Genomic DNA, 12,789 nt, shown 5'->3' with positions numbered 1-12,789 from the left:
TATTTAACTTGTAAATTCATTGAGATCACAAATTAATTTTTGCACAAAAAAGAGAATCATGGTTCTATAATTGAATGTCTAAAGATTAACAATCAATTTTACTATGATTTGTAAATGATTGCACATATTCAAAATTTATCTTGTAGTCTACTACGTTATGTGTGGTTTACGAATGATTACACATATTTCAAAATTTACCTTGTAACTTCATATATCAAATGTGAACAAGATAAAATGTTTCCCATTTTCATCCAGGATGGTATTTCATCTTTGATGACGTGGCACATAAATCCTTGCCCACAAATGTTTTCGTCCGAGCAAGAACTTTGCCTTGGCTTGTCCATTTAAGATGATTGGGATGATCATGGCCGTCTTGAATATAATCCGCCCATACAGTGGTGGCACTCCTCCGCCGGCTTGTTCCACCACCACATCCTGAACCACATCCCCCCATCTCCTACAAACACAACAATTCACAAATTATAAACATACTACATTACACACATATATACGCATATTGAATACCCATTTAATGTAAAAACAATAGTATTGTCTTTCCCTGATCATTAACCAAGAACCAACATTGTACACATACGAAGTGAAGAAGTGGATGATTTCTTCGCGGCTTAATGGAAAGCCCCTGGAGAAGGTCAAGAACATCGTCCTAGTATCATCACGAGTTTGTCCCGGAACAAAATCACTAGCATTAGGGTTTAATGTGGATTGCTTAGGTGCCTCACCACCGCGGCAACACGACTCTTCACCAGAGCCACCCGCCAACAACGTCCCAGCTGCACCACTAGTCCCCTCACCAACTGGTCTGACCACTGCTTCAGCAGCACTACACTGATCATAAACTTCAATGGCACTCCGCTCCCCAAAAATCTTGTTACACACCGTGTCCATTGTATGATTATATCGTCTATACATGAACTCGCGGTTGTAGTAGAAGAACCTCCGGCTCATGGGCTCGTCGAAGAGGCTGACGAAGACCGGTGTGTCATCTGATTCGGTAGGTTCTACTGCATCTGGTTGAATACATTCAAGACAAGCTAAGGACTCTTTGAAAATGGTTTCAATGGTCGAGTCATCAAATGAGTTGACCATTCGAGTCAAGTCATAGTATCCAATTTCCTCTAGCATGAGCCAGAGGGACATGGCCATCTTGACCGATTGGGGGTTCTTGCACATTTGGCTAACCATTCGATTGAAGAGTACTCTCTCAAGTGTGTAGAACAACAAGAGATCGACTAGGCTTCCTATTCCTGCCATGTTTGGCGACTAAGAAATTGAACACACTTTTGAAAGAATATTGAAGTGATTTGTTATGGGAATGTGAAGTGGTGCATCCAAGGAATGTTGAATAACTACATACATACATACATATATATATATATATATATGTGTATAGATTCACAGATATAGAGAGAGTGAAATAAAGCTTGAATTGAACAGACACATGTGTAAATTTTGGGGCATGGAATCGGAGGATGCAAATGAATTTAGACATTTTATGTGACTCTTTGGAATCCCAAATAAGGTGATATTTTGGCGCGAGAAAGTGCAGTAAAAGCCCGTTGGTAATTTAAATTCTACAGTCTCTTGTCATTTGCCAATTGCGATCCATTTTGGCGCCATTTGCCAATTGTGATCCATTTTGGCGCCTTCAGTGCTTACCAATCACGAAATAGTAAGAAAAAGAAGAAAAATAAATAAATAAATAAAAACATCACAACAATTAAATCAAGTTGGCCCATTGGCCTACCAGCTTGCTAACAAGGGTTGTGATTTCTTTCAAGTCCGCCCCAAATAAAAACCTTCCCTCAGAAATGATGTATTCTGATGAGGGGTTGTAAAAAAACCGGTTAAATCGAATCGAATTGGTAAGTTTGGTTGGGTTTGGATTTTTACGGTTTGGTTACGATTTCAAAAACATGGAATCATTTATAAATGGTTCGGTTATGGCTTGAAATTCTACAATATCAAATCGAACCGAACCGGAACCATTTTATAAATAGTATACAAATTTATATATTTTGTATTATATAAATAATAGAATAATAAGAGTAGTCTTTTAACCACTCAACTATATATCATAATGTATAATAACAAATTATATTATATGCAATATATATTTTTAATTTACATATATATATTGAATTATAAAAACCTTGAATCGTGGAACCGAATCGAACGAAACCGTTTTCTCACGGTTTTGTTTGGTTCGTTTCATTGATTTCACAGTTCAGTTCAATTCTGATTTTTATGAAACCGTTATGAATGATTTGGTTCCAAAATATTTCCAAACGGTCCAATCCAAACCGTGTGCACGTTTAATTTTGATGGGTGATATAACCGACTCACCCAATTTATTCTCTGGGTTGAAGAATAACTCACCCAATTTATTCTCTGGGTTGAAGAATAACCGAATTATGTCATTTGTTATTTATTTATTTTTTTTGTACTTTTCCTAAAACACATTTTTCTCTTCTCCTCGCAGAGCAAACAGAATTTGCGAGTTGATCATGGTCGGAACAATTAAAAATACAAAAATGATGTATTCTTATGGGATTATAGTACCAATTATGTCATTTGTTAAAAACCCCCTTTTTTTTCTTTTCCTAAAACATATTTTTCTCTCCTCGCAGAGAAAACAGAATTTGCCAGTTGACGATGGTCGGAACAATTAAATATAGATTAAGACTAACATCTTTTCATTTATTAATTCCAAGTGCATGACAGAAAATCCAAATATAGACAATAAAGTCTAAACAGATTAAATCTGCCTGACGGCAAGAGTTTCAGAACATAAATTACCTAATCACTATAACAAGACATGCGGATAAAATTGTCAATATAACGGCTTAATTTACCACGTCCAAACAACCTTCACTTTGGAAGTCATCATCATGTAGGGGTGACTTTATTAGCATTACAAAGTATAACAATGGTGGAGTGTTTTTTTCAGAGTTTAGCACTTCGGAGTTGCTGCTTCAGCAGAGGCCGGATATATTCATGGTAGCCATCAGGAACAACTGAGTCATTTAAAGGATCTTTCCACGCCGCCTCGTATAATTTTGGATACACATTTCCGTCGTACCGGCCGAGAATCGAACCGAGGAAGTGGTCAGTGTAGTTAAATGAATCCACAAGAGCAATAGCGTTTGGACGAGCCTAATGCATAATAAGAATTTCAAGTGAGTATTGATGAATTGGCAGTTGCACTTCCAGCACACAAGTGAAAGAAGAGGGAGATCATTATTTGGGACAAACCTGGGAATACAAAGATCTGAGCTGATCATTTGCCAAGGAAGCCTGCTTAGGAGTGACGCAGCCCGTGGAGAGGAAATCACCCTGATGCTTGTGAAGTAGGGATAGGGCATAGATGTTGCAGAGCACCTCTAACTGTTGTTTTACCCCTTTTCCTGGAATGTCTTGTTGTAACTTCTCTATGAACCTGAAAAAGAAGGGTGTTTCTTGGACTGAGAAAGCTGAGACATGGATCAAGTGATGATTTGCTTTAGCTGTATTTTCTCTGCTTATTCACTAGCTCTAAAATTTATCGAGATGTGACCTCGACTATTATCCAGATAAAGAACTGTCATATTATACTTAGTAAATAGGGCCCCATTTTAATGGGAATGGGAATAACATCGAGTGCAATAATATTTTAAAAAGTTCTGCCTTCACTATTACGATATTGAAACAGTCCAATTAGCAACTCAATGCATCCACACAAGGCCGTTGAAGACTCACTAATGTCAATGAATTTTGTTACTGCCACCAGAATGCAGCAACACAAGGCTGTTGAAGACTCATTAACAGATTGAGTCACTAATGTCAATCAATTTTGTTACTGCCATAAGAGTATACTATCGATGCTCAAGAAGAGCGCCAAATGCAAGAGAAGACAAAAGCTTACTTGGAAACAACAATTAGTTCACAATGAGCAACTGCTGCCTCCACTAAATCAGCTGAGAGTTCCGCAAAGCCTGATCGAGAGTAAAAATTAGTAGGTAATACATCTATTTGAAGCATATATATATATACCAACTGAATTAACTTGCAATAGAAATTTTAGATAGAATTTATTCTCATCATACAGCATGCATGCCAGAAGTGGTAACCATTAAGGGGTATCATCTTGGTAAATTTAATTGTTAATGATTTATCTACAACCTATCAAATATCATTGGTCAGAAAGCATATCATTTTTTTTTCCCCATCAGATAAGTACTCACACACACTTTTGCCCACGCCCAGGCTCAAACCCCTCACCCTCCCTCTTTGAGACTGGGGAGGTTATAACACTAGGCCAGAGGCCGGTAAAGCATATCAAATTTACCAAGCAAGATACGAATTTTTTTACTAGTACAACACACACCCGCCTCCCCATCAATGGGATCCTGCAACTCTCCTTTATGCGGACTAGCAGGAGATACAGCTCAATTTAACAGCTAGTGGTCTCAACCTAAAAGAAGATGGCAGTGCACCATCCAATGTTCCTCACTTGCTCCATTAGGCTCAATAAAATTTGGAGAGTAAGAACATGGAAAGATGTCAAAACACACAACATTAATCAAAGCATAAAGAGCAGTACCTTCTTCCTGATTATCAAACTTGCTTAGATTTTGAGCACAAGCAACAGACATCCTCGCAGACCTTGCCTCAAATGCTTCCCGTATTACATTAGGCTTTAACCAGTCCTTAGCTGCAGGTCGTTAAAGAAGCAAAAATTACTAAGCTATGTATGTCTGTGCAAGCAGCCATCAAGATTCTTGGAAGACTGACCAATAAGGTTTATCTTAGACTTGATTTAGTTCTGAATTACTCCGTATAATTCCGTAAGATAATGATGAATCCTAAACAGAAAAGATTCTTGAGGCAGCAATAAGGACTGCCAAAGATTATAAGTAAATTTCCAAGCCCAGATTGTGGTATCAAGCAATGTATGTTCTCAGCCTTTATACACATGAAAAAAAATCACAATCGGAAAGATTACAGCAGCACCCAGGAAAGAGGAAATAATACCATTTTGGACATCACAGTGACGTTGCATCAATTGTTCCACTTGTCCCATATAAGCTGTCGTCCCAACAGGCTTTTTTCCAGATCCCAGCTGAGAAACAGTTTTCATGAGAAACCTTGCAACCTACAGCAGGAATATTTGGAAGAATGTCAGCCTACTATAGGCAAAGAATGCGGTACAAGCAATTGCATAAATAGTGTGTTGCCAAGCCTATCTGTCAATAAGTTTCTGGTTTAAACTCCAAACTAGCACTAGGATGTTCAGTTGGTACACACCACCCATTATGTAGCTTAACATATACACATTCAAGTCAACAAGATGGAATGATACAGGTGAATTACAGTATCATTTAAATCTTCTAGTAGGCTAAAGTGGAAGTACTATTCACATTTATTTGAATTAATGGTAAGCCACAATAATAAAGTTATAAGGCATAAGCATAAGCTGGGCCACATTTAGATTATATCAACCAAAGCTCAAACAAATTCTAAGCCAAAACCAAAAATATCCACTTGTACCTTCTTTTTTATAATAAAATTTATTTTCAAGGTGATCAATGTCAAAAAAAAAAATATGTTAACTTTATTTTTTCAATTTCTGAAACCAAGGTCCAACCTGATAATTGTACAATTAAAATTAAAATAAGCAAAGTGAAGAGAATTTAATTTGCCCAAACAAGTAGCACAAATCATTAACAATAATATGACGAGTTTGGAGCTCTTTACAGACAACTATTCCACTGGTCCAATCTAATCAACAACCTATTGCAGTCCAAAGGTCTCCAGGAGTAATTTTGTTTAAAGGAGGCAAATCTTACTCAAAATAAAACACACACACAACACAGACAAAAAAAAAAAAAATGACCACAAGTGCAGCATGTTGAGTAAAATTAGCAGTCTGTATCTCAATAATCTACCATACGCAAGTATATAAGAAAAGCAAATTAAAAAAGGTTATATATTAATAGCCACGAATGACATACCTGTAGAAGAAGCACAATGTTATCCCCCTCATATGTACAGGCAGGAACATATACTGCAAATAATTCAGGTAGCCCACTGGTACAGAGGTAACCATGCCCACCACATAATTTACGGCATTCTTCAATCCCATCCTGCAATGAAAGTGTGTGGTATTCAATTAAGAAGCATTCAACGCAACAAAAAGTTTGAGAAAATATTGATATATATTTTTTACCCTATTTTTAAACTCACACCAACTTTGCCCCTATGGGGACTTGAACTCTTGACCTCTGCTTTGGAAGGTGAGAAGTACCCCTTGGCTACAGCCCTTGGAGGTAAAAAAATATTGATGTATTCACTAGCATTATAGCATAGTCATACCTTTTGAAGAATACACGATACAGTGCATGAGTTAATTATATGTTCCCTCTCTCTCTTCAATGGATAGGTCCAAATTGAAAACATTACATATCCTTGATATAAATTACATATTTACTATTTTGTCAGATACAAGGCACAATAATAGACTGCCCATGCATCAATACAAGTCTATAGCTATTGGTCACAACTGATATTTTAAAAGGAAAAGTTGAATCAAGGAGAAAAAATGAACTTCCTGAAAAACAAAGTGGGAGGATGTTAACTTTTTTGTATCTCTTGATAATCAAACTTCATTACATCAATACATCCCCATTTGTATTTCTACATTTACTAAAGTTACGCTCCATATATTCAAATTTCTTTCTACCTATCTTAAATCTTATAATTCTAGAGCTTCCTTCCAAACCTCCAATTTAGTATCGACTCCTCCTCTAGTTTCAGCACATGAGAGAATAAGAAGCAATCAACTAGATTTACCAAAACATCAAAGATCAAAGTATGGATAATAAAAATCAAGAAAACATAAACTTGTCCCCATTTGACATCCATAGGTCAAAAAAGAATAACAAGCAAATGCTTAGTGATTTATTATTCTCCAGACTAGAAAAGAAAGGCTAATTGAATATACTAATCAAAGTGTTTCATCATGTCACAAGAATATTAACAAATTTAGCTTTTCCCAATAGTACAGTCTAGAACCGAACATATGTCTGTCAGTATGTGTGTTTGTGTGTGTGTGTGTGTGTGTGTGTGTGAGAGAGAGAGAGAGAGAGAGAGAGAAAGGAAATGTGACAAAGTTCAACAAAATATGACAAGCAAAATAATAATAATGATCAGTAATTATTACTTACAGCAGTAGCAGAAGTGGTCAGAGACTTCAATCCTGCAGTACATGCATGAGCCTCAGGCAATGTCGAGAAATCGTTTGCTTGCAATCTTTGGGTCACATCCATATATAGCCAATTTAACCACTGACCAACAAATCTGAAAGCATAAGCAGAAGCCAGCAAAGGGAAGAGCCTACTTTGCTGAGTTTTGTAATCAATCACCTGAAGACCAAGAAAATAGCAAAGAATAAACCACATCTTCTTCAAGTTTAATGAGAGAATTAATTTCTATAATTCACCAGAAGCACAAAAAGTATAGAACACAATCATACCAAGGCCAATGTATCGTGATCTGGACTGTTCACTTAACTGGAAAAGGGCCTGGGTTAAGGGTCAATGATATAAAGGCGGAGTCCATTTAGATCAAACCGTGATGTCACAATGACAAAATAAGTACTAGAAAATAATAAATTTACTTGTGAAACTGGAACACAAACATATATGTGTTCTATATCTCCCATATTTTCTACAGATTAAAGTAACCTCAATATTCAAAGTTATACTAACCAGACTAGTGTTCAATAGTTCAACAAACAAACAAGGCTTACTGTTTGAAGTTCAGCATATGTGATGGCCCCCATCCAAACTTTAAAAAAAAAAAAAAAAATGCAAACAAACCAAACAAACAAGGTTAGGTATCAAGGTCTGTCTCCAATATTCCCTCCCAACATCTAACATTGATGGGACCGGTATTAGGCAATGGCCTTCTGTCTATGTATGGGAACTTCCCCAATGCTTGAAAACCCATAATAGGTCATCTCCAAATAAATTTCGCAAAATAGAAAGTGTTTGCTTAAAGAAATGATTTGGAAGTTAGTAGGGACCATGAAATGAACCAGGTGACAAGCATCAGGTCCATCAGGTAGGTTCCCTCTGTTTTTATAACATGGCATGTTTCAAGATCCCTGCGAAAATATGTGAGCTGATTAAAAAAACATTGGCCTAGACTATAAACCCTATTAGTTTATGAACAAAATCCATTTCGAGGCATCATCTCAATGTCATAAATTGTTCCATCAGTATCCATCAATGATAACTAAAAGTATCCATTTTAATATAAGAACGAATATACATGGATGTGGGACCTTTAGAAACTATACCATATCCTTCGATTGTTGTAGAATTTATATACATTTCATGATTCACAAGTCGAACTATTGAAAACTGTGAAAGTCAAGGTTTCCACTTGTTTCCAGAGGAGAGGAATGAAAATGGATAGAGTAAGCAGTGCAAGTTTCAAGTCTTTCAGATCCAATTACACAATCAGCTTCATATACTTTCCCTACCCATCCCTCTTTCCCCCAACATTTAACGTAGTGCGCACATAAAATGTAAAACAAATGATCTCTATCACAAGATTGAATTACTTGGTGCAAATATCTAGATCTTTTGGTATTCTAAACATAACAGGGTGATGAATGGTACCCTAATCTTTTGATAAATTTGAGAAGTAAATTCAAATTCGTTATCAAGTTTATAAGGAACGTCAGATTACATATGAAGAGGGAAGTTGAGTAAACAACAGCACAGGGTTCAATGAGGTTTGAAGAACAGAGGTTGTAACTAGGTTTAAGGTCTTAAAGGAAGAGGAAAAGAACAATGGAGTAATAAAGAAAAAGATATTTTCGAAAGGCACATTCCTCACCTAAAAATTAGAGTAACAAAAATTGTAAATAGAGGGTAAGTGACCCTACGAGTGAAAGAACCCAGGTCCCAAGAACCCAGGACCGGTTCATATATAACCAAGGAGATTCTAAGAAGTGATTGATCCACCACGAGTATTTCTCTTGCAATCAGCATGTTGGTAACTAAAATCACCTCTATAATGATTTTCCATCAAATAAGGCCCTAGACTGGAGTATGAAAGTAAAATCTACAACAGTGCAGGCAAAAGCAGTCTTTTCTTTCTTTCTTTCTTTATTATTATTATTATTTTGGAAAGTAAATTACACACCCCCATTTGAAAGGAGAAGGTAATAACACGCTAAGCACTTGGTGGTGCAAAGGCAGTAATTCAGAGCATATTTTATTATCGAAACAAGTTATATCCCTGTGTGGAATGATTATGGAGGTTTTCTAGAATACCTGGGTCTCAGGCCCACCATTCTGAGAGCCAAATTGCCTACGAACGGCACTGTACCTCGTGGCAATACAAACTGCCTTCGACAAAGCACATGAAGCATCAGCTACAATTGTTTGTCGCACATACACCATAGTCCCATAAACTAGCTGGCGGGGAACATTAGATTGTGAAATTTTCCCTTCTCTTGAAATCTGTGAAACCCTGATAAAAAAAAAAAAAAAAAAAAAGAAAAAAGAAGGAAACAAACAAACAAACTTCACTGTCCGATCCTGAATGCTTATAAATATAATTGTTAGCAGGAATCGAGTATTTCACTGAGTTGACGAAATAATAAATTCAGATCATATTTTTCCATTTGAGAGTTGTATACAAAAATAATAAAGGTGTCAAAATTTAACATCAATTATATTCTTGCCACTTTTAAAGTTTCTTTGAAGTTTACAGAATTGGGCATGAAAACTGACGTAACTTATTTCAATCTCTTAAATTGTCCCTTCTTTTTTTGAGGTACCATATTGAATTTTAACCTTCCAACCCTCAACAAGATGGTTAATTCAGAAAACCTATTGCAGCTTATGGAAACATAAGATTAAGTGGCATATGCAAAAAAATCTAATATGAACATACCTCATCAACATTTGATTCCTTGGAATACGTATGTGATCGAATTTTAAAACCCCATTGTCCATGGTGTTGTATGCACCATTTCCAAATTTCATTCCAATATCACCAATAGTTATGCCCGGAAGAGGTGAGTGATCATCTAAATTCCGCAGTTGGACGATAAAACCTATAAATTATTTATTTACAAAGAATAAAATTCCACTAGTTTTGCTGGGGAAAAATTAAGTATCTAGACAGAATTACGAGACCATCTTTCACAATATAATATTAAACAATGGACTAGGTACATACCATGCACTCCATGTTCTTGGCCATCTGTTATAAGGCGTGCATATACAACAGCATGTGTGGAAACTTTACCAAGTCCACCAGGCCACCACTGTTAATAAAAAGCAAGAATTATGATAATACAATCAGAGATACTTCAATCAAGGAGACATAAAAATAAAGCAGATAACAATATAAGCAAACATGATAAATAATCCAAATTACCAGTCTGATAACTGCTATACATAATCAACTGACAGCATATCGGATAACACAAGGCACATACATATATAAAAATAAATAAATAAATAAATAAAAAGGGAAATGCTCTAGTGGTCTTTTCCACATGATATCCCAAAGTAAAACACAGTAAAATGACTTTTCTGTCTGATTGATACCTTAAAATGTTATTATCTTACGGATATATAATTTTTTACATAAACACTCTGATTAACCATTTTACTCACCTTGCTTGAAGTCAATGTAGGGGTATGAATTATAAACTCATCCGTTTTGGGATCAAATGTTGCAGTGGTTTCAAGGCCTTGAACATTTGAGCCATGACCAAGTTCAGTTTGCGCATAGCAGCCAATTATTTTCATCTTGTATGCTAGTGGCAACCATTTCTTTTGCTGTTCCTCGGTGCCTTGTCCTTTTATAGCAGGTACAAACATTCCCTGTAAACAAAATAAACAGAAAAAAAAGATGAAACACAAAATAAGGAGCCTACAAGTTTTATCATTTCTCATGCCTAGAAATACAACATCGACTCTGGGCTCAGTTGTTATCCTCCAACAAGTGTGCCAATGAACCTTAATATAAACAAATGAAAAAATAACAATAAAAAACAATAAAGTTACCCAATGAAGATCCGTATAAGAAGGTTCATCAACAAAAAACCTTAATTTGGCTGCTTCCTCTTCTGTAATAATCACAGCAGCAAAGCTAATCAAATTATATAAATCAATCATGTACTATCTACTGCAAAACATAAAACAAGTCACTCCACTACTAAAAAAGAAAGAAAAAGAAGAAGGGTTAAGTGACATTAACACAACAACCCTGGATGAAGAATACCAGAAAGACGAAGCTCGATGATCCGCTTCCATGCATATGCCGCTTTTCTGAGAGTGTTCTTAAACAACTCCTTTCTCGCAAGCATAGGTCTCTCATCCTTCCGGAAGGCCTAAATCCCACAACATTAGAGAAATAAAAAGTGTGAAAACCCAGTGCAAGTACCAAACAAGATCACGAAAAAAAATGTTTTAAGGGAAAAATGAGCAAATTCCTTCCCCAATAATGTGACCAATCACAATTTCATGTAAGCCCTAAATGTCAAAATGAGCAGGAAACAATACTCATCCACCTATCAATTATCTATATACCCATGTCTGTACGTTAATAAGATCAATAGAGAGATTGTCTAAGCTACAAACTAAAACTGACTGTAGAGTTCCCACTAACGCCCCCAAATCAGATCTCCGATTGCTTGAACAGTTAATCCATATCCATTGATTTAGTTCCTAATAATTACAATTATGGGTTAAAGATCAAATTTTCGTCCCAAAAAAAAAAAAAAAACTGTATTTCTATTTCTTATTGCCCCCAAATCAGATGATTCTAAACAGCTAAACAAACCCCCCTCTGAAGAGAAAAATATCAAAACATAAATTACCAAAGTTGCATCCAAAAAAAATAAATAAATAAAAAGAAATTACAAATCCCTACAATTGATCAATCAAAAATCTTTAATTACTTCTGAAATTCAGAAATATATTTGAAGGGACATACTGTCACAATCTACAAATAAAGCCACGACAGAGTCAATATATAAGCAAATGAAGAAGTCAGTTCAAATAGACTAGCTTCGAGAGCATTGTCATATATATATGGAATGCCCGGTGGCATGGGTCGAAAGATTGTGTGTGTGTGTGTGAGAGAGAGAGAGAGACCGGATCGCTAGCGACGAGTTTGGAAATGCGATCAGAGACTTCGAATGCCTGGCGAGAACCAGCCCAAACGATCTTCATAGATTGAACATCAAATTGAGTCCTCTTTCTTTCATCAGCTAGGTGATCCATTCCCTCCATTTCTGTCAGATAAGAACTTACACAAACCCTAATTCACACAAAATATGCGTATGTATATGCGTGTGTATGTATATATGTAATATGTGTGTGATTTCAATTACTCTTGGTCGAGCTCTTGCAATAGACTTGGTGGAGCTAACGGTCAGTAAATAGTATGGAAAAGAAGCAGAGATCCTGATGGATAAGAACCTTAACGTAAAGTTTTGTTTCACTTTCCCGAGAAAGTTTCTTATATATCTATATATATATATATGTATATATATGTATATGGACATAAATGAATGATTGGCGTCATCTTTTGGGCAACGAAGATCATGACGCGTTTGACACGTGATCGAGTTCGTCACTGGTCTGCTTGCACCCTTCTAACTACTCCTCCTAAATGCATGTAGTTACTTTTCTTTTTGGATATTTCAGAAGAAAAAAAAAAAAAAAATTGTATCTCAAGTCTCAACAATTTTATTTT

The 12,789-nt window shown here is 35.9% G+C and overlaps 2 protein-coding genes across 2 annotated transcripts; both read right to left on the bottom strand.

Annotated features, from left to right (window-relative positions):
- Positions 1-264: 264 nt before the first annotated feature.
- On the bottom strand, positions 265-1,272 carry LOC132281510 (uncharacterized). The gene is made up of 2 exons (XM_059783214.1): positions 572-1,272; positions 265-457 (listed from the first exon to the last, which is right to left on the bottom strand). The coding sequence occupies exons 1-2, from the start codon at positions 1,270-1,272 to the stop codon at positions 265-267; spliced, it is 894 nt and encodes a 297-aa protein (XP_059639197.1).
- Positions 1,273-2,693: 1,421 nt separating this feature from the next.
- On the bottom strand, positions 2,694-12,551 carry LOC132282300 (peroxisomal acyl-coenzyme A oxidase 1-like). Its single transcript, XM_059783918.1, has 14 exons — positions 12,186-12,551; positions 11,311-11,419; positions 11,094-11,155; positions 10,701-10,910; positions 10,258-10,345; positions 9,970-10,132; positions 9,345-9,543; positions 7,224-7,421; positions 6,012-6,143; positions 5,032-5,152; positions 4,601-4,711; positions 3,923-3,992; positions 3,274-3,457; positions 2,694-3,174 (listed from the first exon to the last, which is right to left on the bottom strand). Exons 1-14 carry the CDS (start codon positions 12,321-12,323, stop codon positions 2,965-2,967), a joined length of 1,995 nt encoding a protein of 664 aa, XP_059639901.1. The 5' UTR covers positions 12,324-12,551; the 3' UTR covers positions 2,694-2,964.
- Positions 12,552-12,789: the final 238 nt, after the last annotated feature.

The sequence above is a fragment of the Cornus florida genome, unplaced genomic scaffold (genome assembly GCF_030987335.1).
Source record: "Cornus florida cultivar Cherokee Brave unplaced genomic scaffold, ASM3098733v1 CherokeeBrave_3.0.0_Hap2_Chr11, whole genome shotgun sequence".
Lineage (NCBI taxonomy): Eukaryota > Viridiplantae > Streptophyta > Magnoliopsida > Cornales > Cornaceae > Cornus > Cornus florida.
This window is presented reverse-complemented; position numbering and strand designations above follow the sequence as displayed.

Excerpts from the sequence above, each read along its gene's own strand:
- LOC132282300 (XM_059783918.1), bottom strand. The coding sequence starts at position 12,323 with ATGGAGGGAATGGATCACCTAGCTGATGAAAGAAAGAGGACTCAATTT. Across the intron at positions 6,144-7,223 it reads TGACCACTTCTGCTACTGCT|GATGGGATTGAAGAATGCCG; the intron begins GTAAGTAATAAT and ends CTTTCATTGCAG. Across the intron at positions 5,153-6,011 it reads ACATTGTGCTTCTTCTACAG|GTTGCAAGGTTTCTCATGAA; the intron begins GTATGTCATTCG and ends TTCCTGCTGTAG.
- LOC132281510 (XM_059783214.1), bottom strand. The coding sequence starts at position 1,272 with ATGGCAGGAATAGGAAGCCTAGTCGATCTCTTGTTGTTCTACACACTT. Across the intron at positions 458-571 it reads GTGTACAATGTTGGTTCTTG|GAGATGGGGGGATGTGGTTC; the intron begins GTTAATGATCAG and ends TTGTGTTTGTAG.